Raw genomic sequence first — 26,290 nt, forward strand, 5'->3', positions numbered from 1 at the left:
CGATTAATCAGCTTTATTAGCCTCTAATTCTGAATTATTTTCTTGTATCTAAACTTTCAGAGTACCCACACCTCTCTGTTTATCATGATGTGCAGTTATGTTACAGGGATTCAGCCACAGGTAGAGGTGCAGGTCTTCCTCTAAACGTTTGCTTGACTTCATATGAGGGAGAGGTATTGAAGATCCATTAAAATGCAGCAATATTAAGCATAAGAGAGCTTAATGTCATTCTAATATTTGAGGCTTTGTGCGTTTGTTAGATTTGCTAAAGAGTGAGTACAGATGTGATGGATCAATTGGCCTCTTTCTGTGCTGTACCATTCTACGAAGAAGGAAGAGACTACTCTGTGACTTGGCCCTGTTTTCCCCCGCTCCCTTAAGCTTGGGAATAATGAATGAAAGACAAAATGTATTCTAACTAGGTAACAACCGCTAACTCCAAGATGCTGAGGCATTTGGTTGAAGATTCCCAGGGCACACTGTTCAGGATGTGTATATTGAATAACAGCAATATTTGAGTTGTTAGGGGTGCGAGTGCAGATACAGAACAAACAGTCTGATAAGTTTGTTTGAAATACCTGTTTTAATTCTATTTTCTTTTACGGTTCCCTCAATAATTTAAAGGAAATAAGGCAAGCATTTTATACTGGCCTCCCATGTTCTGGAGCCTGAAACTAACAAGTAATTTATTTATCTTTGGTTTGAGCAATTAGAATTGCCTGAATTCCCATCAATACAAGCATGCTGCCAATTTAGACATACTTGAAAAGAAAAAGTGGCTCTTTCTACAGAGTTTATAAGCATTGCCTCTCAGACCCACTGTGACAGACCTTTCCAGCAGTTCCAAGACCCTTGGCCTTCACTTTTCTGGAGAAAAGAGCCCCAACCTGTTCAATCCTTATCATAACCTGTCGTGATATCATCCCCTTCCTTGTGTTTATTTGAAATGAACAGGGGATGGGTAGACGTTTGATATTCTGCACTGAGAGTGTTCCAGTATTAAACGCACCGATATTAAGTTGTACTGAATCAAGGATTGTGAAACTTGAAACCTTTCGCCAGACGTATACAAAAATGAAATATCAACATTTTTTGTATTTAGTCTGTGCCCTTCAATGTTTTCCTAGATACATTTTCCTACATTGCTGCATTGGTAGCCAGCTGTTGCTAGTGGAAATGATTATTTTTAGTTGCTAGTCAGCACCAGCTAATTGACCTGGAATTAGAATAGAATTGTTTGTTTTTCCTGTTTTCTTCAGGTTTATTCCACACGGCAAAATAAGATGAAGGTTTCTACTGGCCTGAGAACAATGATCAGGGAAGGAGGTGTAAGTTCAATGTGGAGAGGGAATCTAACTAACATTATCAAAATTGGTCCTGAGCTAGCATTCAAGTTCATGGCCTATGAAGAGGTATGTATTATGAAAGAATTACAGCGTTTTGTTGTCGCCATGGGTTGCAATTTGTTTGAGATGATAAATAATGAATTATTGGATGCATCTTAAATGCACTCTGAAAGTGTCAGAAACTGGAGCCTGATGCAGTGGTCCAGTGAGGTTCAGTGCAAGCTCATCTTTCATTTGGGGACGGTGCAGCCTCTAGGTCTCAGCATCGTGTTCAATAACTTAAGGGAAAAAATAATCATGCTGGAAATCAGAAATGTAAACAGAAATTGCTGGAGAAACTTCAGACCTCTGAAGAAGGGTCACTGGACCCGAAACATTGACTCTTCCTTCTCTCCACAGATGCTGCCAGACCTGCTGAGTTTCTCCAGCAATTTCTGTTTTAATGTCAATAACTTCAATGGCTGATTACTTCCTTCCATGAGTTTTACCCACCCCACACTCTGGTACTGTTATATCATGTGTTGCTTTCATCGTAGCCTACCCATTGTCTCCTGGTCTTAGCTCTCATTATCACTTATTCAGCTTCTCTTCTGTCCTGGTTTACTATCTACAATCCCCCTGTTGACCAACCCCTTTCAAATGTGTATCTGTCTGTCTGGACTCCATCTCTACCTATCCATTCACCTCTTTTTCCCCACCTCTACTTCTGCCCTCACACCCTCCAACCCCGTCTTAAATACCACTTTTTCTGAGATGCTATCGGTTCTGTTGAAGAATCACCAGACTTGTCATGCTGTGTTCTCTGTCCACAGATGCTGCCATACCTGCTGAGTTTCTCCAGCAATTTCTGCTTTTGTTTCAGACCTTCCACATCTGCGGTTCTTTGTTTTAATTTAGTATCTGAAACTATCAAGCTCTTTTTAACCGTCAAGTTTCCTGACTACATTGCAATTATATCCTAACCTGAGGGAGGGATCTTGTGGTAGAATTACAGTGCCACCTACCTCTCGGCCAGAAGGGCCAGGTTCAGTTCCCACCTACCACGGAGGCGTCTTATAACATATCTTGGCTTTTGTTAAGCCCTGACCTGAGGTGGAGCTTAGCTGTCACCCTCTAAGTTGAGTGAGAACTCAAAAGTTGTCCCTATCTTAAATTATTGTTTAGCCTCTTGATATTACAGGAAGGCCTCGATTTATGAAGGCTTATACTTACAAACACAATCCTGTACGTGGTTGTAATTTTAAAGACCTGATCTATGAATGTTTCCTGTACTAGGGAACAGCTGCTTGATGTTGTCTTGTATTGTGTTCCAAATTATACACAATACAGCTTGCAGGCAGACTCCAGAACGGAACCCATTCACAACCCAGGAACTGTCTGTATTTGTATGGCCACACAATTAAATAAATGGCACACGCACTCCCAAAAACTTCAAGACCATCGCCAGCAGGCCATGTCTATAGAACAAGTCAAGATATTGTGGTTTTGAAGAGGTTGAGTAGGTCACAAGCCTACTGTTTTAGAATCTGGGCGATGAATGATCTGTGGTATGAATGTATTAGTCATTTATTGTTGTTATTGGACTTAACTAGGAGCAGTGCTGGGGGTGATCCATAGGTACAGTATGTTTCCACATCTGAGGGTGCAGCCATTACACCTTGGTGTCATTTTAAAAGTGCCTTATCCAAAATCTGTTGCACTTTCATCTGATTGGCTCAAACATCATTTGTAAAAGTTGTAATGTTTTCAGCATATACAAAAAGCAGGAGTTGGTTACTTCCTCAGTTCTGACTTGATGACTTCTTCTCTACTCAAAGGCCAGAAGTGAAGTATTTAAAAATAGTGGTTAATTCAAAGACTTCTCTCGATTGGTGCACTCAGAGCTGGCCTAAACCTTTTTGGGGGTGGGTGGAATGGATGCAGAATTCAGATTTGGCAAACTGTACAAAACATCGTTCAGACCATCTACTTTTGAAATAACAACATTACTATTCCATTTGTTTTGTTACATTATTGGGAAATAAACAAGTTGTTATAGAACAAAGATTCTAAAGCCCCAAGTCCGAGAGCTAGTTTTGTTTCTAATAACATGAAGGGGGTAATGAACTGGAAAGAAAATCCTATATATAAGTTGATTGGCGGAGGCTTGATAGATGGCATGATTTTTCATTTGATTTTGGAACTGATGTTTTGAAAAGTAGCAAATGGTGATTTTAAGGTTCTGAGCAAACATTTCCTTGAGATTTCTAACTTATTTCTGAAATGTATTTACAGTTCAAGACTCTAATAGTGGATGAACCAGAAAATTTGGGAATGAAGGAAAGATTTCTTGCAGGCTCAATGGCTGGTGCATTCTCTCAAACAGCCACTTATCCAGTTGAGGTATGAAAAAATCCATCATGTTAAGTGCTTTCTCAATGCCAACCTTTGTGGATGGGGACAATTCTTTGCGTTAATTCAGAAAAGGTCGATGGAATGTCATATTTTTAAAAAAAACTTAACAGAACTCCTCCCTGTTACTTTGTCAGGTTTCCACCTCTTTAATAGCTACCATCAAATAAATACATCCAACCAGACTCTGTTATTTCAGGAATACTTTGGGCAATTATTGCTAAGTAACTGCCTTTTGTGTGTGTGTGTATGTGCAAAAATGTAATTATCTCTGCTTTGTTAAATAAAAAGGATTCATGGTTTGACCATATTCCACTGCTATATTTGAATGCGAATTAAATGTGAGAAATATTTCTTAATACTTAAACTCTGGCTTGGGCTTGGTTTCCTAATTATCTCTAGGGGACTAAAGACAATTTCAATTCAACTTGAACACAAATGTACAGCACATCTCACTGCTGTTGGCTATTTAATGTCATCATTATTATTGTTTGGATTAAGAATATGTAGAGGGAAGGGAACCAGTATTGTGTTTCTGAGTTCTTGCTTTGAGATGGCTAGGAGGAATCTGTTAAGATGCACCATATGTAGGCTGTGATTTTAATGGATGAGTGCTGAATGGAATAGGCCTCTAAGCAGCACACTGTGCTGACCTGAGCTATGTTGCTGTTCCCTCACTGCATTCCTGGGTTAAAATCCTTGCACGCCCTGCACGAGGCAGATCACAGCAGTTCAGGAAGATGGCTCACTATCACCTTTTAATGCTGGCCTTGTTATTGACACCTTTTCCATTAAAGTATTGACAGAAATCTCAAAATCCTTTCTTGGCTTTGGTAAAAATGTTGAGAATTGTTTTAAATAGGTTAATGCCTCTGAGAGGAACCTCATGAACAAAGGCTCGTGCATAAGAATGGGAGTAGGCCATTGAGCCCCTTGAGCCAGTTCTGCTGTTAGCCCATCATCATAGATGCATAAATTTATTCAACTTACCCTTATTCGTTCTGCAATCCTAGGTACTATTGCTTAAAATTGTGATGTGAATCAATGGAATTAATGATTGTGCAATTGGTTTTGCTTCTAATAGATGCTGAAGACGAGAATGATGTTACGAAAAACAGGGGAACCACGGGAACTCTATGCCCAAATCAGTAACATATTCAAATATGAAGGAATTTCTACCTTCTACAGGGGCTATGTGCCAAATATCCTGGGAATCATCCCCTATGCTGGTATCGACCTGGCTGTGTACGAGGTTGGTTTTTATTTGGGCTGTAGTTTTAAAAAATGCTAATTATTTATACTTCTATTTAGACTGTCTTTTAATGACAAATGGACAGCATTGGTAGTGAGGGGGGGCGGGTATTGGGGGCCATGGAGAAATAATTTGGATTAAAGTGGCATCTTCCAAAATACCTTCAAGCTCTCTGCAGACAATTACATATTTGCTTTAGTATAGCAAATGTTGTAAGGTTGGGGAATACAGCGATGAATTTTAATTCAAGTTGCACAAACAGCAGTGACCGTATAATCTAGTTCGTGCTGTTAGTTGATGAAGCATCAAGACCTGGACTACTGTTCAAAGACACTTCAAGTTATCTTGCTAACCAGGTTTTAGTCACCAGTCATCTCATCATCTTGCTGGGTTACGGTTTTTGTGAAATGCCTTAGGAATATTTCCTTGTTTGAAAGCTGCTGTAAAAACACTGCCACACTATTAGTAGATTATCTATGATTCAGCTAAATCCCTTTTAAGCCTTCTCACTTCCATGTTTACTTGCACGCACAGCTTCCATAATGTACATTTTTGGTCTTGTGCAGTTTAACTTCTGGTGCAGCATTGATGTTTGTTCACGGGTCATAGAGTTATACAGTTCGGAAGCAGACCCTTCGGTCCAACTCGTCCATGCTGACCAGGTATCCTAGAGTGATCTAGTCCCATTTGCCAGAATTTGGACCATATCCCTCTAAATCTTTCCTATTCATGTACCTATCCAGATGCCTTTTAAATGTTGTAATTGTACCAGCCTCCACTACTACTTCTAGCAGCTAATTCCATACATCTACCACCCTTAGTGTGAAAATGTAGCCGCTTAGGTCCCTTTCAATTATTTCCCCTCTCACCTTAAATCTATGTCCTCTAGTTTTGAACTCCCCTACCCTGGGGAATACAGCGATGAATTTTAATTCAAACCCTTGGCAATTCACCTTATCCATGCCCCTCATGATTTTATAAACCTCTATAAGGTCACCCCTCAGCTTCTGATGCTCCAGGGAAGAAAACCGCAGCCTATTCAATCTGTCCCTAGAGCTCAAACCGTTCAATCCTGGCAACATCCTAGTAAATCTTTTCTGCACCCTTTCAAGTTTAACGACAACTTTCCTATAGCAGGGAAAAATACCTTCAAGCTCTCTGCAGTCTTCTAAAAGCAGAGTCCTTGTTTTGTTTTGGCAGACACTGAAGAACTTGTGGATACGGAGATACACAAAAGGAAATGAGCGCCCTAATATGTTGCTGGTCGTGGGCAGTGCCACGACTTCGAATATAGTTGGGCAGCTGGCCAGTTACCCACTGATGGTGCTGCATACTCACATGCAGGCACAAGGTGAGTGTGGCTGAGTTGTCAGATAATGAAGCTTGGCCATTGAAAGACTTGGCTTTCCAAAGCACATTTGGTAACTTCAGGAGTTGCGAACCCTTTACAGCCAATGCAATAAGACATTGTTGTTAAGTAGAAAACCTGACGTGCAGTTTACATGCAGTACATTTTCTGTCACACTCCATAATCTGATCATGATCAGCGTATGTGTTTTTAAATGTTTATTAGAGGGTCAAATATTGGCTGGAACTCCAGGGAGAATGCCCCTGATGATCTTCGAAATAGTGCCATGACTTCTTTCTTGCCTGACCGATTGGTGAGATGAAGTCTGTTTAATCCCTCCCGACAGAGCAGCATTCAGTCAGTGCTGCAGTCGTTTATCATCCTGGATTTTGGAGTCTTCTGACTAGGATATGTAGTTCAGGAAAGATTTCAATGGTCAATAAGGAAATGGCAAAAATTTGAAACAAAATAATTGGAGACTTTAATTCACTCAAAACCCAACCACCTACTGAGTTTAAAATCGGGTTGTTTGAATCTATCTTCGCAATAGACTCCATGAAGTGGTGGTGAGCATAGGCTTTAATGAGAATGAAGAGCTTGTGATAATTAGAATTTTAATAAAGTGATAGAACTGGGAGATGCTAAAATTTGACAAATCCTCCTGGACTTGAGGGTCTTGTGGCTTAGTGGCAGTGTCCCTACCACTGGGCTATAAGGTTCAGATTCAAGTCTCAGCTCAGGATGTGATGTTCAGAAGTGTGTCATGACATGTCTAAATGGGTAGATTTAAAAATAAATCCTTTTTGGACTTCATGTCCTGCATCTGAGGGTTTGAAGAGCTCACCTAAGAGACGTTGGATATAATGCTTTTGATCTTCCATAATTGACCAGATTATGAAATGGTTTTGTTATGTTGTAATGTAGGAAACATAACCACACTGTTACAGAAATCAGGAGGGAAGAAAGAAAATGGGGAATTATCAGCTAACTTATCATCAATAACCAGGGCAATGTTGGGAATCTATTGTTGGTGATGTGATAATGACATGCAAATCATTCGTCAGAATTAACATGGATTTAATGAAAGGGAAATCATGGCTAGCGGCATAGTTAAGGGGATGTAAAGCATTTACATTTTCTGAAAGCTTTTAATGTAAAGCACTGGGTTGTTACACGAAATTAGAGCTCTTAACGTTTGGGTAAGATTAACATTGATTGATGATTCAGTGATGGACAGAAAACAGAAGGAATAATTGGGTCATGTTCAGATCAGCAAATTGCGACCTACACTGACTCCTAAAAGTTAGCTGACTGTGAGCTAAGTGTAAAGTAAATGGTGAAGAGACAACATAGACTGCAAAATGGTCTGGGCATATTAAAGAGTGGGCAAGAGGGTAGCAAATGGTATACAACATGAGAAAAATGTGCAGTTACCATTTTGGCAGGACATGTAGACTATCGGGATATTTAAATGGTGAGGCTGGGAAATTAAACATGGACAACAGAAACCAATTCTAAGCTCTTCATCATGCACTCATCAGAACTAGGACCCAGAAACAGACTTGGGTCAGTTGGGGGAGGGGGGAGGTGTTGTTGAGGGGAGAAGATGGGTTAACACTTGCTTTTTGCAGAATATTTCTGATGAGTGCAAGACTTGACAGCTTCATAAAAAATGAAAGAACTGCGGATGCTGTAAATCAGAAACAAAAACAGAAGTTGGTGGAAAAGCTCAGCAGATCTGGCAGCATCTGTGAAGAAAAAAGTCAGTGTTAATGTTTCGGGTCTGGTGACCCTTCCTCAGAACAGCTTAACTTTGTTTAGCAGTGTTTAAGTTCTATGCTCCCAATCATTTCTTTCTACTGGGAAATTTTGGTATTTGGAGAGGTTGAGATTCCTTCTATGTGATTTGAAAAGTAAGCAAACTAGTTCAGTAAACAATTAATCTCTGGTCTGGCAGCCTCTTTGGAGAGAGAAACAGTTAGTTTGTATACTGTGTCCAGTATGACAACTCTTAGGAATATCCTGGACTCAAAGTTAACTCTGTTTCCCTCTCCACCAATGTTTCCAGACCTGCTGAGTTTCTCCACTTTGTTTTTATTTATGAATACAAATGGCTTGTTGGACTTCATCACCAAAGGGCTTAAAGTATCAGGGTAAAGACATCTTGACTGCAGTTGCATAGAGCTTTAGTGAAATCACACCTAGAGTCAACAGTTAAGTTCTCCTTATTTCAGGAAGTATAAACCTTTCAGAGAGGGCTGACTCCCAGGATAAGACTATTTTCATTTGTGTGCAGTAAGCCCATAATTGAAATTGAAATACAGGGTAAATGCTGAGGAGATTAGAAGGGGAGAGTATGGTGATTAATCTTTCTGAATGGAAGGTGGGTCATTTTACGACTGGAGAGATTTCTCTGTTTCACCACCCCCGTCCCTAATTGGCTCTGGACCTTCTCTCATTTGAGTGTATTCAAGACACAGATGGATAGAGTTTTGGGAACTGAAGGATAGAGTGGGAATGTGGAGTTGGTGGAAGATCATCCATGAGCTATTATTGAATAAGTTATCAGGGCTGAATGGCCTACTCGTCCCCCTCCATTTGATACTGCTTCCAATGAACCATAGCTGATAGCCTATCCCTGTTTTTGTGAGCATCTTACGCACAAATATCAAGGGGTAACTGCAGTCAGTATACACTCCTGAATGCAGGGCTGTTATAGCACAGTGGTAGTGTCCTTACCTTTGGGCCATGTGGTCTTGCTTCAAATCCCACCTGTCATGGAGGTATGTCATCACATGTCCTAACTGGTAGATTTGAAAACGACTACACTTCTGAACAGGGAGTGTGACTGGATGAGGCAAAATAAATTTCAGGTGACCATCAAATGAACAGTAAGTTCAGCTTGTGTTTGTTGGAAATGGTCGCCTGTTCATGTGCATTGATCTATTGCTGTTTTTATTTCTATCTAGTCATTGAAAAGGGAATGAAAAAGCCAAGGATGAGGGAATACTTCTGGAAGATTTTAGGCACGGATGGCTTGCCTGGGTTCTACCGTGGATTTACTGCAAACTTGATCAAGGCCGTTCCATCAGTCTGCATCAGTTACATACTGTACGAATATCTGAAGACTCGCATGGGCCTGACCTCCCACTAAGGACTGCCAGCCAACACCCCGAAACGGACACGGTGCAATCTTTCAGTTGGCTTTTGTAGTGGCATGGTGCCCAATCCTTGCTCAGTGCACTTTATTTATTTTTAATTATTTTTAATAAACTTTTTTTTGCTGTTCAAATTGCAGATTATTTACAAAGGAATCTGTGTTTTATAACTGGGCACTGGTGTGCTTAATCCATCATTCTGGAGGGAAGGTCCAACGCTGCAGAGATGGTTGCAGGTATAGTAGAAGCACCGGTTGTTCCTTTACATCGTCTTGCTTTCCAATTCTCTGGCTTCGAATCTGGTGTCTTGGTTGTCTGTAAATGATAAACTCTGCCATGGGTGACTCTGCTTTCAGCTGTCAAGGCACTGGAACTGCCTCTCTTCTTTCTAAGAAGTTTCTTGAAATCTCTGACCAACAGGTCCAGTATCTCAGCTGCTCAATGTTTTGTTTTTGTTGCTCTTATTTGTGGTTTGTATTAGAAAATTACAAAAGCAATGGTGCTGCATAAATTCAAGTTGGTATCTGTAACTTCTTTGATCAGTTCTCTTTTCAGAAATACTCAGGTAATGAAATCCAAGACTCCTGCACTGGTCTGATTTTTTTTTTTGCCATTTACAAGTATCGTTTATGGAAGAACTCTTTTGAAGCAGCGATGAGTATGAGTCTTGTATTATTTTGATGCAGGATGTAGGAAGTGACCTTGATTTACTTCTGAATCAGCAAGAACAGACTAATGTGGTGGGCAGAGAGGTTACAAACTCTTCCTGAGAAGAAGTGAAATTAAAAGGCTCTCATTTCTATTTATGTAAGGACTGGACAGCGGTTAGCAGCTTTTTGTTTACTGCAACTCAAATAGGCCTTGTCATACTGAGAAATCATGCATAAACTTTTATAATATGCCATAATGCTTAGAGTGTTTGGTACCCTTCACTGAATTGGCTGCGCAGCAGCAATAGTGTATTATCTACAAGATGCAGTGCAGCAATTCACCAAGGTTCCTCTGACAGCATTTTCCAAACCCACAACCACTTCCAACTAGAAGGGTATGGGTAAGGGCAGCAGATATGTGGGACATCCAGTATCTGTCAGCAAGCTCTCCTCCAAACCAGTCACCATTCTGACTTGGAAATATATCGCTGTTCCTTCAGCGTCACTGGGTCAAAATCCTGGAAATACCTCGCTAATGGCATTATGGGTGTACCTAGTGCAACAATTCAAGAAAACATTCCATATCAACAGAACTTAAGCTTGCTTAGTGTGTGATTGTAGCGTGGCACCTGTTGCTCACACATAGTTAGCCCTGGAGTTCACTCAGGGTCTGTCCTTGCTGCCATGCTGTTTTCTGACTGCATGTCTGACCTCCACCCTGAGAGTAGCTGTAGTTGCCTCCCGCTGAACATCATCTTTAGTTCCTGCTGCAAACTCTGATATTTACCACTGATTCTATCCTTCCCCACAGAATCCCTACTGAGCAGAAGCAGGCCATTCGACCCATCAAATCCACTGACTCTCCAAAGAACATCTCACCCAGACCCAACCCCCACCCTATTTCTGTAACCCTGCATTTCCCATGGCTAACCCACCTAGCCTGCACATCCCTGGACACTATGGGCAATTTAGCATGGCCATTCCACCCTAAACTGCACATCTTTGTGATGTAGGAAGAAACTGGAGCATCTGGAGGAAACCCACGCAGATACGGGGAGAACATGCAAACTCCATACAGACAGTTGCTTTAGGCTGGAATCAAACCCAGGTTGCTGGTGCTGTGAGGCAGCAGTGCTAACCACTGAGCCACTGTGCTGCCCCAAATAGCTATCACATCAGGTCGAACTAGACTGCATTACAACCTAATCCTGTACATCTGCCACCTCCATTACAGTTTGAAAAGGAGACTTTGGACAAAGGGGGACGCAGAAGTTTATACCACTTAAGCTGATCATTTGGTCCACGTGTTTGTGTTAGTTGTAAAGAACTAAAGAGCTATCAGAAGTTGCCCCAAGGGAATCAACTCCAGCCATGACCATTCAGGACGTTGGACAGAAGGGGTTTGCTGGATCCTGTCAGCTGTATACCTAATTTGTCTTTTTGAGGAATTGTGAAGGTTGTGGTTTTAAATGCAAAGTTTCTCACCCAATTTTTTTTAAAATCGCAACGCTGCGATCGTAATTTAGATTGTTCTTTGATATTTCTGATCTTCACGCAGCGCCTCATGCAATGATTCACTTGCTGCAGTGCAGTGACTTGGGTAGACAGATGCAGCAGTCATTTATAACTGCAATGAGTGGTGGGTTTGGTCGTGTTGACTGATACCCAAAAGCTGCTTGGGACCAACTGTCCCACTCCATGCAAACTGCTATGTGAATTTAGTTTCCACTTGAACTGTGAGAGTTGGTATGGGCTCTGAAAGCAGATAGACATCAGTGGTGTATATCATCTCATTTCCAGGTCATCAATCTCCTGTGGTATAGCAGCTTCAAAGGAAACACATGCTGGACACTTGACCTGATTTCATCTCCCACATTCTCTGTCACCCAGCCTGTGGTAAGGAACGGTTATGGAAGGAGAGACTGAGATAAAATTAATCCGAATCACAAGGCACAATTCAAACCAGTATTTTTGTAGTCAGACAAACAAAAAACAAAATTAACATTTAAGGTTCCAATTAATCTCTCAGCTCAGCACCTAACCGTATGATGCACATGAACAGTTAATAGCAAATATATTTACACGTCTGTAAAAATTTACACATTTATTTAAAAAACACAGTAATTAGATACCCAACCATAGCCTTGAATTTGTGTGGGGAATTAACGTTCACTGCTTCTGTATTAAGAGGAATTTCCACCACTAACAGTTTTAAATAATGTTGGCATAAAGTTGTTTTCTTTTTTAGCAATGGAGACTGGTAGCATGTAATAGCTTCAGGCCACTTGTGAAGCCTAAATGCTGTAAAATTTGACTTGGTTTCTTAAGTGTAAAGTGTTGGAGTTGCCTCCCCGAAAAAAAACACTCATGATGCTACTTGAATCCTACCTCTAAGCTTTTAGTGATCTGCCCTGATGTATCCTCCTTTGGTTTAGTGTCAATATTGGTGCGTTGTTCTTTGTGGTGTTTAAACCACTCTGCCTTCCAATGGTCAGGACCACAGCAGATTGTAAGTTATTACAATTTTGTAACGCTGCCATTTACACAGCAGTATGATACTCAACACAACTTTGGTGACAGAGGCAGTACCATGGAGATGTAAGTAGTTTGACGAAGTGATCAGGACAGGGGGAGTCCTGTTGACTTGTACCTGGATCTCTGAAAAGCTGTTGATTAAAGGATCTTGCCCTTTATTTACTGGAGTAGGTTTTTGAGTTGGCCATAGTTAAGCAAGTGGGGTTAGGAACTAGCTCCAGTCCTACTGAGAGCTAAAGTGGGTGGCTCTGGATAAGCCAAGAGGCAAGCTGCCAGTGGTGACCCCAGCAATTTATACTAGACATGTCAACGGTTGCTGTTGACAGGGTAAACACCTTGAATCTAGATAGCGGTGCAGGGCAAAGGTCAGTAAATGTGTCAATATTAACACTGGTGTCTTGAGAGCAGAGATCCTCAAAGATCTTGAGGTGCCAAGGAATGGGCCAAAAATTAGGAAGCATGTACGTAGGGCCATCAAGGACTGCATTGATTATTTGCAGGGAATTATGCAGAAAAGAGTTGGAGATTGTACGATCTAGGTGTTAGAATTTTGTGTAGTCAAAATAGTGTGTTGTCTTGTGTAAAGAGACGGGTGGTGTCTGATATATTTCATTTGGTTGTGTCCATGTACAGATTGCCGGTTTAATTACTTCAGTGGAACACTGTGCCTTGTACTGTTGCCCTGTTTGTTATAGATGATAGAATGGCCTAGGGGAAAGTTTCAGAACAGTGAGGAGAGAACTGCAAGCTTAAAGAACTGATATGTTCAATTCAAAGCAACGCAGAGGCAAAGGAGACTTGATTAGGAAATATGTGGGGTTTGGGGGCGCATATATGTAGGGGAATGTTTGTATGCCTTGAGTGAGCATTCTGGCTTGTCTGAATGGGGGAGATTTAAAATGGGCTGAATTAAGGTGGATTGTCTGCAGTAGTGAGTGAGCTTCTGAAATGTCTTGTTCACTGCTGACCCTGCTTGCTTTCACTGCAGAGGTGGCCTGGCCTGTAATAGGGACAGATCATTTTCCAGTTGGTTTATTGCCCTTGCAGCTTTTAAGAAAAGACTGGATGTCTGTGAAGGAAATATATGAGCATGTGTGCAGCAAGTTTGCTCCCTAACTGGTGCTGTCTCTCGGTTCGGTATCTTTATCATATCCAGAGCAGTATTAGTAATTTGAGATATTTGCTGCTTTGGTTTCATATTATTCAAATAGAAACAGGGAAAAAAATCCTTGATTTTTGTGGTTAATGGTTTGAGTATTTTCAGTATGAATTTAATTCATTATATACTGCAATATAATTTAGCTTGATTGGAACCCAGTGCGTGCCAGGACCCTATATCAGATAGTGGCTGGATTTGAATTGTTGCTTTCCCGGCTGCCTCCATACACTGCAAAGTTCAGCAGTTTCAGGTAACAGTGGGGGCAGAATGAGTTTGGGATGTCGTGGGTCAGGTCAGAGGGGTTTGTTGTTATCAGTGATGCTTGGTTCTTGAAGTTGGGGGGGGTGGGGTCAACAGTTGTGTGGAGGTTGGGTGGTGGAAGTGACAGAGTGGTCCCTCTTCCCCAAAAAAAGTGACTGTAGGCAGCTTTTATGCTTATTTTCCACAGCTACCTCCCCCAACAATCTGTTTTTGTGCAGGGCTCCTGGATATCACTGTCAAAGCTCCGTGATTTCCAGTGGAATCTCCATCACCCGTTCCCTCGCCTTGTGCAATGGCGTGGACTTTGCAGACTCCGTCCTGGCATTCCTGTCCACATAGCTCCCGCTCTCTGTGTTCAGCGTTTCCAGGGATCTGACCAAGACCCTCTGGTCATCTTCAGGCAGACTGTTCAGATCAGAGGCCAGCAAGGTGCCAGTGCTGCCATGAACCACATGAATGCCATCAGGACCTTTCAGCTCCACAGGGTGCCGATGCTTGAACTTCAGAGTTCCACGACTGGGGGGTTTCTCATCGTCATCTTCCACGTCGCTGGGAATCAGCTTTTGCCAAAGATGGGGAAGAGTTGGACAAGACAAAACAAAACAAAACAAAACAAAACCCAGACCATTAGGCTATTTCATATTCTTACACTGCAATCAGTACACATCATTACTGAGAAATCATGTTGCATTTTATTCAGAAGGGGGAGACTGCATGCAGTTCGGTTTGCAACAAGCCCAACGAGATAGAGCTGCAGCAAACAACAAACCAGGTGAATTCCTAAAGAATTCAAAAGACGTGGGTAATTGTTCCTATTGCATCTGTTCAGTTCTGTTGTGTTACAAGAACAGTACCAGAGGTATTTGAACCTCAAACACCTTGTTTATTACACATTCCAGATGTGTTACATGGAACTAAAGTGAAATTTTCATCTAGAGGAAAAATGCCAAGGGAATTAGTGAACAAAAGCTCCTTCACATTTTGAGGATTGATGAAGAGTTGGGTGACCACTGTCTAACAATCAAGCCTGTAGAACTTGAGTTCTGAAGAAGTCATATTAAACTTGAAACATTAACTCTTTCTCTATCTTCACAGATGCTGCCAGATCTGCTGAAAATTTTCCAGCAATTTTCCTCTATTTCAGATTCTCTAGCATCTGCTATATTTAATTTTTATTTCATACAGCAATGACAGCTTTTTTAAAAAAAAACTTTCTTTGCCTGGAAAGCAATTTGGAGGTTTTATACTAATTAAATGAAATGTCGGTCACTTTTCCTTTAGTAGGAGTGTCAGCCCAGATGGTGTTCCATACTCTTCCCTTCGCAAGGGACTTGTTCTTTTAACCATTATCACAGCATACAGATGTTCGACTGAAGCTGTACATTACAGGTTTACAATTTGAGAGAGGTTGGACAGGGGAGACCTATGGGATGTGGCGTCTGTTTCTGCTCCTATTTATGTTTATGTACAATAGTGGCCACACTTAGTTCTAGTGTTAAGAAGTTTTCTAATGCTGTTGAATAAATGGAATGTAATTCTTTCCCTTCCCAACTCACCTCTTCATCCATTCAAGAAGTGACAATTTGTTTTATTTCTATGTGGTAAGGGATTAATAAGTTTTTTTTTTTTTTTTTTTTTTTTTTTAGTTCACTTGTAGCTGGCCAACATTTAATGCCTGCCCGTAAACGGAGTGGCTTGCTAGACCACTTTGGAGGGCAATTTAGAATCAATCACACTGCAGTAGGTCTGGAATCACGCGTAGGCCAGACCAGGTGAGGATGGCAGACTTTGTTCCCTGAAGGGCCAGATGGGCTTTTCCTGACAGTTGCCAATGGTTCATGGTCATCATTAGATATTTATTATTGAATTCAAATTCTACCATCTGCTGTGGCGGGATCTGAACCCAGGTCCCCAGAACATTATCACTTGGCCATCTCCTCCCCAGTGATTTAACTACTCTTCCAATAACTTTACCATAAAACAATTTATCAGTCTGGTCATTCAGCAATTAAGGCCAGACCTGCATAGCCAATCTTCAAAAGGTGACTTGTAAAGAGGATGCCTGTTTTCTGACAATCTGAGTCAATTGCCACTTGCCCAGTGATCAAGAATTTCAGATTAATGTTCTGGGACCTGATTTGGAATTCCAGTTACACAATGAAATTTTGAATTCGATAAAATCTGGAATAAAAAGCTAGCCTTGTGGCAACTGGGACAAGATAGAAATCACGGGTCCTGGTGACGCTCCCAGTCTGGGCCCAAGGCTCCACCTATTGGGCCCTGATGCTTGGTCCTTTAGGGTAGGAAACCTATTGTCCTTACGTGGCCTGGTCTATGAGTGACTCTGGGCACAAAGCAATGTGGTTGATTCATAACTGCCCTTTGGACAATTAGGAATGGGCGATAGACTCTGGTCTAACCAACAGCACCCGCATCCCATGAAAAAATAAAACAGGCTGACATTGTTAGAAATACTAAACTAAGTATTTTGAAAGCTACAAGTATTGAAATTCAGGTAGCCTGCTCATTACAGAGTGCAATATCGAATGTAGATGCACAATGCAGAGGAGGGATCAATTTCAATCCAACCTCTAAATTATCCAGTTGTTCAGACAGCAGTCCTTTCGGATGGTCTCTTGCACCAACATTCAGTGTTATGGGCAGATGGCGTTGAAATCTGGACTGGGATCCTCACTGCTTGTTGCAGATTGGACTCATTTTACATCAGGAAGTCCTGACGACCTGGAGCCTGAACAGGTCTGTGACTGCCTCGAAATGGAATAGTCCTTTCACTTCACATTTCCCTTTGAATGGTTTTCCAAGTCCACAGCTCGAGCATGCAACAAATCAATGGTTTGCTTTAACACAGATGCTCTGACTATGCACCTTCCATAACCCTTGGCACTGAATCCAAGAATAAACTGCAGAAAGTCACAGTGAGTTATTAGATAGTGATGTGATGTTGAGCAGGGGAGTAGATTCACACCCAGATTCTAAGCTTGGGAGTCTGTGTGGTGGTAGATATAAATGAGAATGCAAGCTTGAAGGGAGGCAATGGCCTAGGGGTGGTATTGCTGGACTGTTAATCCAGAGACACAGATAATGTTCGGGGAACCTGGGTTCCAATCCTGCCACGACAGATGGTGGAATTTGAATTCAATAAAAGAAAATCTGGAATTAAGGGTCTAATGATGACCATGAATCCATTGTCAATTGTTGGAGAAGAACCCATCTGGTTTACTAATGTCCTTTAGGGAAGGAAACTGCCATCCTTACCTGATCTGGTCTTCGTATGACTCCAGCCCCACAGCAGAGTGGCTGACTCTTAAGTGTGCTCTGGGCAATTAGGGATGGACAATAAATGCTGGCCCAGTCAGCGATGCCCTCATCCCATGAATATATATAAAACACAACTTTGAGCTTTTCAATGAGAATAATGCCTTGCATTTTCTTCCAGCTCCCTGTTAACTCATCTAGCCTCACAAACTCACAGCACCTCACACTGCATGGTATTGATGACCGGTTTCCATGCTCAGCTCTTTAAAGTGACAAGCCACACTTCACACTGCAAACCGATTAGTTTCACACCAGCTGTACCTCCACCACAGATGAGCGATCCCCACTGGCAGTGGATTTGTGAGCCAATCGAGCTGCAAACAGCTTCTTCAGCCGCAGGTAGTCATCCAGAACCACTTTCAAAAGGGAGCCCTTGAGGTAATGCACAGCAAGTAAAACACACACCTCTTTGTGACTGCTTGGGACGTCAGCTGAACTTTTCATTGCTATGTGTTCTCTATCTCACTGTTGCATGTTTGTGGATGACCTAGCCACTCGTAAGACAGAGACAAAGGCAATTCTTTTTCTTTGGTTGAGACTTTGGGGCGGCATTGTGGTTAGCACTGTTGCCTCGCAGTGCCAGGGACCCGGGTTCGATTCCGGCCTCGGGTGACTGTGTGTGGATTTTTGTCAGGTTCTCTGGTTTCCTCCCACAGTCCAAAGATATGCAGATTAGGTGGATTGGTCATAGTAAATGTGGGGTTACAAGGATAGGGTGGGGAAGCTCTTTGGAGGGTTGGTGCAGACTCAATTGGTTGAATGGCCTGTTTGTGCACTGTGGGCATTTGAACTGCAAATTCTCTGTCTTATGCGTACGCAATGACCCCACCTCCACCGCCTTCTGAGGCAGAGGTGGACAGATTCTCGATCAGCAGCAGAATAGCATTTTCTGGGAGCGATGGGAATGTGGCATTTGGAATGCAAACAGATCTTATTGAGTGGCACAGCGGACTTGAAGGGCTGAATGACCTATTCGTGCTCCTAACCCATATGTTTGCAGTTCCTTTGAAAGTCTAGTCTTTGCAGGATAATTAGTCGAAAAGGGAGGGTCAGTGAAATGGCAAATCTCTCAACTTTTTAAAAGTGTTTGTTTGAGCACTTGAAATGTCATAACATCCAAGGCTAAGTGCTGGAAAGTGGGATTAGTTGTTTTGTTGGTGTAGACTTGCTAGGCCAAGGGGCCTCAGCTGTACCATATGATTCCACGACAACAACGATAAAGCCCAGGAGGAGACTATTTGGCCCCTTGTGCCTGTGTTAACCATCAAATGAGTCCCACTTGGTCTTACTTTCCTATTAGATTTCACCGCTTTCATTGTGACTTATTATTGAATCTGTTTCAATCACTTTTTCAGGCATTGGAGTCCACCACATGGCACCTTACAAAGTCATCTAGATTTTCCTCAATTTACCATTAGTTACTGATTTGCGAATAGTTTCTTCCCAGCTATGAGGTAGTTATTGCTCACGTTTTCCAACTACATTTTAAGGTATCAATTCCCCCTGCCAATAGGCTGTTTGTTGAACCTCAACCCGTTGGATCCATCATCAAATTGCATTATCCTCCTTGACATCGTAAAATGGTTTACAAGTACTTGAGACTTGGTGATCTTGTTCTAACGTACCTTGATGGGACCTTCTCGCATGATTTGTCCAAGTTTTGCGATGCTGTCGTACTCCTGTATGGCTGCACGTAAATATCGATCATCCTCCAGCTTAGATGAAGGTGGTGCACGGCCAAACGTGCCCTTTAAAGGAAAAGGCAATAGTTGTTGAGGTCTTACGTCGGTTGTATAATTTATATGTATTGCAGTTTGAATTTAAAAATGGAGGCAGACAGCCGCTGATAGCTTCTCTGAAAGGTTTTCTTTTCAAACAATATACAAGGTCACTATTCCAGAAGGACTAAATCCAATACTTCTCATAGAAGACACCCCTGTAGTTTTAATGGAAATGTTTATACTCTTATGTTTACGACAGGTAGGGTAAACATGCAAGGCTGTTTTCAAAAAAACCGAAAGAACTGCGGATGCTGTAAATCAGGAACAAAAACAGAAATTGCTGGGAAAGCTCAGCAGGTCTGGCAGCATCTGTGAAGAAAAAAATCAGTTTCTGGTCCCGGTGACCCTTCCTCAGAACAGGCTGTTAATTTTGTTTCAGGGATAGTAGGAACTGCAGATGCTGGAGAATCTGAGATGACAAGGTGCAGAGCTGGATGAACGCAGCAGGCCAAACAGCATCAGAGGAGCCGGAAGGCTGACGTTTCGGGCCTAGACCCTTCTTCAGAAATGGGGGAGGGGAAGGGGGTTCTGAACTAAATAGGGAGAGAGGGGGAGGTGGATAGGAGATGGATAGAGGAGAGGATAGGTGGAGAGGAAACAAACAGGTTGAAGAGGCGGGGATGGAGCCAGTAAAGGTGAGTGTAGGTGGGGAGGTAGGGAGGACGGACAGGTCAAGGGGGCGGGATGAGGTTAGTAGGTGGGAGGTGGGGGTGGGGCTTGAGGTGGGAGGAGGGGATAGGTGTGAGGAAGGACAAGTTAGGGAGGCGGGGACGAGCTGGGCTGGTTTTGGGATGCGGTAGGGGGACGGGAGATTTTGAAGCTTGTGAAGTCCACATTGATACCATTGGGCTGCAGGGTTCCCAAGCGGAATATGAGTTGCTGTTCCTGCAACCTTCGGGTAGAGTCGTCGTGGCACTGCAGGAGGCCCAGGATGGACATGTTGTCTGAGGAATGGGAAGGGGAGTTGAAATGGTTTGCGTGCATTCCTCAGACGACATGTCCAACCTGGGCCTCCTGCAGTGCCACAACGACGCTACCCAAAGGTTGCAGGAACAGCAACTCATGTTCCGCTTGGGAACCCTGCAGCCCAATGGTATCAATGTGGACTTCACAAGCTTCAAAATCTCCCCTGCCCCTACCGCATCCCAAAACCAGCCCAGTTCGTCCCTTCCTCCCACCTATCCCCTCCTCCCACCTCAAGCCCCACCCCCATCTCCCACCTACTAACCTCATCCCACCCCCTTGACCTGTCCGTCCTCCCTGGACTGACCTATCTCCTCCCTAACTCCCCACCTACACTCACCTTTACTGGCTCCATCCCCGCCTCTTTGACCTGTCTGTTTCCTCTCCACCTATCTTCTCCTCTATCCATCTTCTATCTGCCTCCCCCTCTCTCCCTATTTATTTCAGAACTCCCTTCCCCTCCCCCATTTCTGATGAAGGGTCTAGGCCCGAAACGTCAGCCTTCCTGCTCCTCTGATGCTGCTTGGCCTGCTGTGTTCATCCAGTTCTACACCTTGTTATCTCAGGCTGTTAATTTTATTCAGTTCAGAAGATACCAGGGTTGAGTTTGGAAACATCTCTCCTAGAAGGTGTTTAGGGCAGTCCAGGGACCAGTCACTTCAACAGAAGGGTTTACTTTATGAAACTTCCCAACGAGGAGCATTTGTTGAGAAATCTGCAGGCTATGAGAACTGAGTGAATTTGGGCTCCCAGATTTGTGAAACAGTTCATTTTGGTAGATTTGGCAAGGCTTCCCTTAATTCTGTCTACAGTCCACAGCACGTAAACTGTCAGGAGTTAACACCGTGTGGAGCTGGATGAACACAGCAGGCCAGGCAGCATCAGAGGAGCAGGAAAGCTGACGTTTCGAGTTGGGACCCTTCTTCAGAAATGGGGGAGGGGGAAAGGGAGCTCAGAAATAAATAGCGAGAGGAGGAGTGGGGCTGGGGAAGGAAGATAGGTGGGATGGTGATAGGTGAGTGCAGGTAGGGAATGGTGGGGATTGCTCCCTTCCCCCTCCCCCATTTCTGAAGAAGGGTCCCGCCCCGAAACATCAGCTTTCCTGCTCCTCTGATGCTGCCTGGCCTGCTGTGTTCCTCCAGCTCCACACTGTTATCTCAGACTCCAGCATCGGCAGTTCTTACTATCTCTGAGGAGTTAGTAACTAACTCTCAGGAATTAGTTTTTTTAAAAATTCATTCATGGGTGAGGGCAATACTGGCTAGGCCAGTATTTAACTGTCCATCCCTAATTGCCCAGAGGGCGGTTAAGAGTCACCCACGTTGCTGTGGGTTTGGAGTCACATGTAGGCCAGACCAGGTAAGGATGGCAGTTTCCTTTCCTAAAGGGCATTAGTGAACCGGATGTGTTTTCCAACAATCGATAATGGATTCATGGTCATCATCAGACTCTTAATTCTAGATTTTTATTGAAATCAAATTCTACCATCTGTCATGGCAACATTCAAACCCAGATCCCCAGAACATTACCTGGATCTCTGGATTAACAGTCTGGTGATAATATGAGTAGGCCGTCACCTCCCTGTTAAGTAGAATCCTAAAGCACTGAGCTAGGGTTATCACTTCTCTGAACTTGGGTCTTTATTAAAATTAATTGTTGGGATGTGGGCCTTATTACCTGGGTCAGTATTTATTACCCAGCCCTCTTGTCCCTTAAGGTGGTGATAAGCTGTCTTCTTGAACCATGAGAGTCCATGTGATGTAGGTGCAATGGGTACAAGGAATTGTGGAATATTGACCTAGCACTACTGAAGAAATGGCAATATAGGATGTTGAGTCTGATTAATGGATAGTATTGAAACTATTTTTGTTGTATTTTTGATTTTACTAACTTTTGAAATAATATTTTGACAGCTTATATTTCAAAGGCATTCATATTTTTCAACAATGGAAGAGAAGTTTATTACGCAAAAGAAAAATATGCAGCCTCATCCGCATCTGTCTCTGTGACCACCAAGTTAATTATCTAAATGATAAAAAAAAAATCTTATCAAGCAGGGTTTTGTCCTGGGATCTGGTAGGCCAGTATTACAGCCATCACACCAATCTGAAGAGGTGTTTGTTGTTACTCTTGTTATAAACTCTACATTGACTTGGGGTGACAGGACATGTAGCACCTTCTGCTGTTAACTTCTCCAAAGATGGTCATTGTTGGTTCATGAGATTCCCCTAATTAACACAGATCTACAGCATGCTTTCACTGTTCATTGCAATCTGAAACTTCACAATAGCATCTACCTTGGGGTTGTTAGTATGACTGAGGAAATGCTAAAAGTTAGAATAGTGGCTCCCTGGGCATGAGGCAATGATGCTGACGTTAAACTTCAACTCCATTCCCTAATCCAAACTATATCAGGATCTTAGAATATGAGCAACCAGCTGGAATGTAATAGCTGACAATGCTTATTTTGTCAAAAATTCTTATTAAGGAAGTACATTTTCAACAGTGTTGATGTAAAATCAATTTATTTGCTCTCCTTGGCAGTCAGCACCAAGGGACTACAAACAATGGCAGATAAACTTACATGGGTCCTGGCTGGACTATTCCAGAGGTCAGTGATGTCGCTGAGATTCTCTGGCAGATCATCTTCATGTTCAGCCTGAGCAGCAAGTTCCAAGTTTCTGCAGAAGGGATCAAGCCAGACTGGATTTGCCCTGAAACAAGACATTGGCACCATGAAGGGAACACTCCTTCAGACAATATATGGAGTCTGCACACTTCTCAATTTGAGTAATTGATTGTATTTCTGGATAATTGTCCAGAAATCGCATGTTTTAATCACACTCATATGAAGTGTACAGTGCTATTTTACAATGTTATAGGCACTGTATAAATCAAAGTTGTGTTTTGTGACACAATCCAGCTTATATCCAAGTTTGTAAATTGAATGTCTGTAACAAGTTGCCAACATTAATGGGAGGGTTAACTTGCTGATGACACAAGCTTCACTTTGGTGCGAGACATAACCAACTCTGAATGAGTTTCGAGGAGGAGGAGGAGGAGGATGATGACATCAGCCAAATAATCTTTTTGTCTGACAATTGTCTGTCTCACTTTTCTTGTGGCATTCTGATGCCAATGTATTATGATTACCACATTCCCTAGGCCATGTGACCTTATTGGAGCTGTGAAATATTGGATCAATATTGACTGAGAAGTGGAATATTCCGATTGCAATGGCACTGTAAAGCCTGTTGCTAATTAGCAGATTGAGAGTGCAAGCTCTAGAGATTGGAACCTCCCACCTACCCTTTAATAATGTCTGCCTCTTGTCAGTAATTGCCTCTACAGCAGTGAAGTAGGATATGGAAATGGGTTAAATCAATCTCAGCCAAAGCTTCACGTCACTTACCCTTCAAACGAATACTTGTTTGTGTTTGGCATGTCCAGGATGTCCATAAACCCTTGGTTACCTAAACAGGAGGACATAGATCTTCAGTACCTGCTCTGTTTATGAGCATTCACATGCTCTCGAGGTTATCGGGTTGTGGCGCACTCTATTCCTACACCTTCTCAGGTTACTGAGCACAAAAATGAGCAGACTGGCACATGTATCAATACAAAGAAGGGGAAAATAGTGTGACTACGATTAGGTTTGCTAGATAAGGGCAAGGGATTTTTGAAAAAACAAAACTGATCGCAAGGTGCTTTTGGCAATTTGACAATTTTGCATTTTGTTTCTGGGATAAGGGCATCACTGGCTAGGCAGCATCCCTAATTGCCCAGAGGGCAGTTAAGAGTCAACCACTTTGCTGTGGGTCTGGAGTCACATGTAGGCCAGACCAGGTAAGGATGGCAGTTTCCTTCCCTAAAGGACATTAGTGAACCAGATGGGTTCTTCTCCAAACAATTGGCAACATTATTATGTTAATGCCAGATTTTCAGTAAATCCAGATTCCATTGTCTGTCTTGGTGGGATTTGAACCAGATCTGTGAGAACATTACCTGGATCTAGTGAGAATACCACTAGGCTATCACCACCCCCGTTAACTCCAATGATTATTACACTAACCAGGTCCATAACCCTAGGCCCAGAAACAGTGAATCTTCCCATGGTCCTGCTCACAAAGATCTAAAGAATTCACTGTTTAATAAAGAATAATTTGCCAACCATGAAACACACCATGAGTTTGCTGCTCAGATCAGGTAATGTCTCTATAGGGCCTCAAAGTCTAAATGTTGCTACATAAACACAGGATAAGAACTAATCTAAATCATTCAGCTGGATTTAGGCCACTACCGCAATTATTGTGGATGCTTTGCAGGTGTCTTCAGAGAGCTCAGGGGCACAGTGATAGTGTCCCTATCTCTCGCCAGGAGACTTAGGTTTAAGTCTCACCTGCTCCAGAGGTGTATGACAGTATCTCTGAACAGGGTGATTTGAAAATATCTGCTGGGTTGTTAGCCCTTGACCTCAAACATTGGAGTGTATTGATCCAAAATTCACAGGCACAGTGGCTCAGTGGTTAGCACTGCTGCCTCACAGCACCACGGACACGGGTTTGATTCCATCCTCGGGCAACTGCCTGGGTGGATTTTGCACGTTCTCCCTGTGTCTGCGTGGTTTTCCTCCGGGTGCTCCGGTTTCCTCCCACAGTCCAAAGCTGTGCAGGCTAGGTGGATTGGCCATGCTAAATTGCCCGTAGTGTTGAGGGATGTGTAGATTAAGTGGGTTACAGGGGGATGGGTCTGGGTGGGATGCTCCAAGGGTTGGTGTGGACTTGTTGGGCCAAAGGGCCTGTTTCCACACTGTAGGGATTCTATGAAAATATTTACATATAACATTTTTTCTTATTGAAAATATTGCTGCGTCTGAATGTACTTCTTACCAGTGGAGCCTGCTACAATAGCCTTCAACTTTCTTTTGTGCCTGTTGGCAATAAACAAAGAGAGTTTCAACATTTAGAACAGGCGAAGGAGGTTCTGGTCTTCATGCTTCAGGAGGTAGTTATCTATGGCCTGAAATTGCTGTAGCTATGACCAACAAGTATAGTGTGCCTATGTGTAAAGCAGAAAGTGACTTTTGGGTGATAGGTATTGCAGCCTCAGAGGGGATCAAATGATAAGAACATAAGAACTAGGAGCAGGAGTAGGCCATCTGGCCCCTCAAGCCTGCCCTGCCATTTAATAAGATCATGGCTGATCTTTTTGAGACTCAGCTCCACTTACCCGCCCACTCACCATAACCCTTAATTCCTTTACTGTTCAAAAATTTATCTAGCCTTGCCTTAAAAACATTCAGCGAGGTAGCTTCAACCGCTTCACTGGACAGAGAATTCCACAGATTCACAACCCTTTGGGTGAAGAAGTTCCTCCTGACCTCAGTCCTACATCTGCTTCCCTTTATTTTGAGGTGATGCCCTCTAGTCCTAGTTTCACCTGCTAGCGGAAACAACCTCCCTGCCTCCACTTTATCTATTCCCTTCATAATCTTATACGTTTCTATAAGATCTCCCCTCATTCTTCTGAATTCCAATGAGTATAAGCCCAGTCTACTCAGTCTCTCCTCATAATCTAACCCTCTCAACTCTGGAATCAACCGAGTGAATCTCCTCTGCACCCCCTCCAGTGCTAGTATATCTCTTCTCAAGTAAGGAGACCAAAACTGCACACAGTACTTCAGGTGTGGCCTCACCAGGACCCTATACAGCTGCAGCATAGCCTCCATGTTTTTAAACTCCATCCCTCTAGCAATGGCAGACAAAATTCCATTTGCCTTTTTAATCACCTGCTGCACCTGCAATCCCACCTTCAGCAATTTGTGCACAAGGACACCCAAGTCCCTCTGCACAGCAGCGTGCTGCAATTTTTTACCATTTAAAACATAGTCCATTTTGCTGTTATTCCTACCAAAATGGATGACCTCACACTTATCAACATTGTACTCCATTTGCCCACTCACTTAGACTATCTATAACCCTCTGCAGACTTTCAGTGTCTTCTGCACACTTTGCTCTACCACTCACCTTAGTGTCATCTGCAAATTTTGACACACCACACTTAGTCCCCAACTCCAAATCATCTATGTAAATTGTAAACAATTGAGGTCC

The 26,290-nt window shown here is 42.7% G+C and overlaps 2 protein-coding genes across 10 annotated transcripts in view; one reads left to right on the plus strand and one right to left on the minus strand.

Annotated features, from left to right (window-relative positions):
* The window catches only part of LOC109937233 (calcium-binding mitochondrial carrier protein SCaMC-1-A-like), a 43,819-nt gene extending 19,845 nt beyond the window's left edge, over positions 1–23,974 (plus strand). For 6 of the 9 annotated variants that reach the window (XR_007265477.1, XR_007265481.1, XR_007265482.1 and 3 more), the window contains 8 exons: positions 1,260–1,412; positions 3,621–3,728; positions 4,822–4,989; positions 6,190–6,340; positions 9,307–9,523; positions 9,636–9,731; positions 11,946–12,041; positions 14,319–15,644. Coding sequence is in view for 1 of the 9 variants with exons in the window: in XM_020535838.2 (XP_020391427.2) it covers positions 1,260–1,412; positions 3,621–3,728; positions 4,822–4,989; positions 6,190–6,340; positions 9,307–9,491 (765 nt within the window). In the remaining 8 variants the exon portion in view is untranslated. The other 3 variants (XR_007265479.1, XR_007265478.1, XM_020535838.2) reach the window with 3 other exon arrangements.
* The window catches only part of LOC109920474 (cadherin-23-like), a 105,654-nt gene continuing 91,462 nt past the window's right edge, over positions 12,099–26,290 (minus strand). The window contains exons 28-33 of the mRNA XM_048616337.1: positions 25,070–25,110; positions 23,593–23,653; positions 22,765–22,894; positions 19,062–19,184; positions 17,698–17,808; positions 12,099–14,660 (exon numbers count right to left, since the gene is read on the minus strand). Coding sequence (XP_048472294.1) covers positions 14,337–14,660; positions 17,698–17,808; positions 19,062–19,184; positions 22,765–22,894; positions 23,593–23,653; positions 25,070–25,110 — 790 coding nt within the window. The 3' untranslated portion in view covers positions 12,099–14,336. The remainder of the gene's footprint in view (positions 14,661–17,697; positions 17,809–19,061; positions 19,185–22,764; positions 22,895–23,592; positions 23,654–25,069; positions 25,111–26,290) is intronic.

The sequence above is a fragment of the Rhincodon typus genome, chromosome 34 (assembly GCF_021869965.1).
Source record: "Rhincodon typus isolate 14 chromosome 34, sRhiTyp1.1, whole genome shotgun sequence".
Classification (NCBI taxonomy): Eukaryota; Metazoa; Chordata; class Chondrichthyes; order Orectolobiformes; family Rhincodontidae; genus Rhincodon; species Rhincodon typus.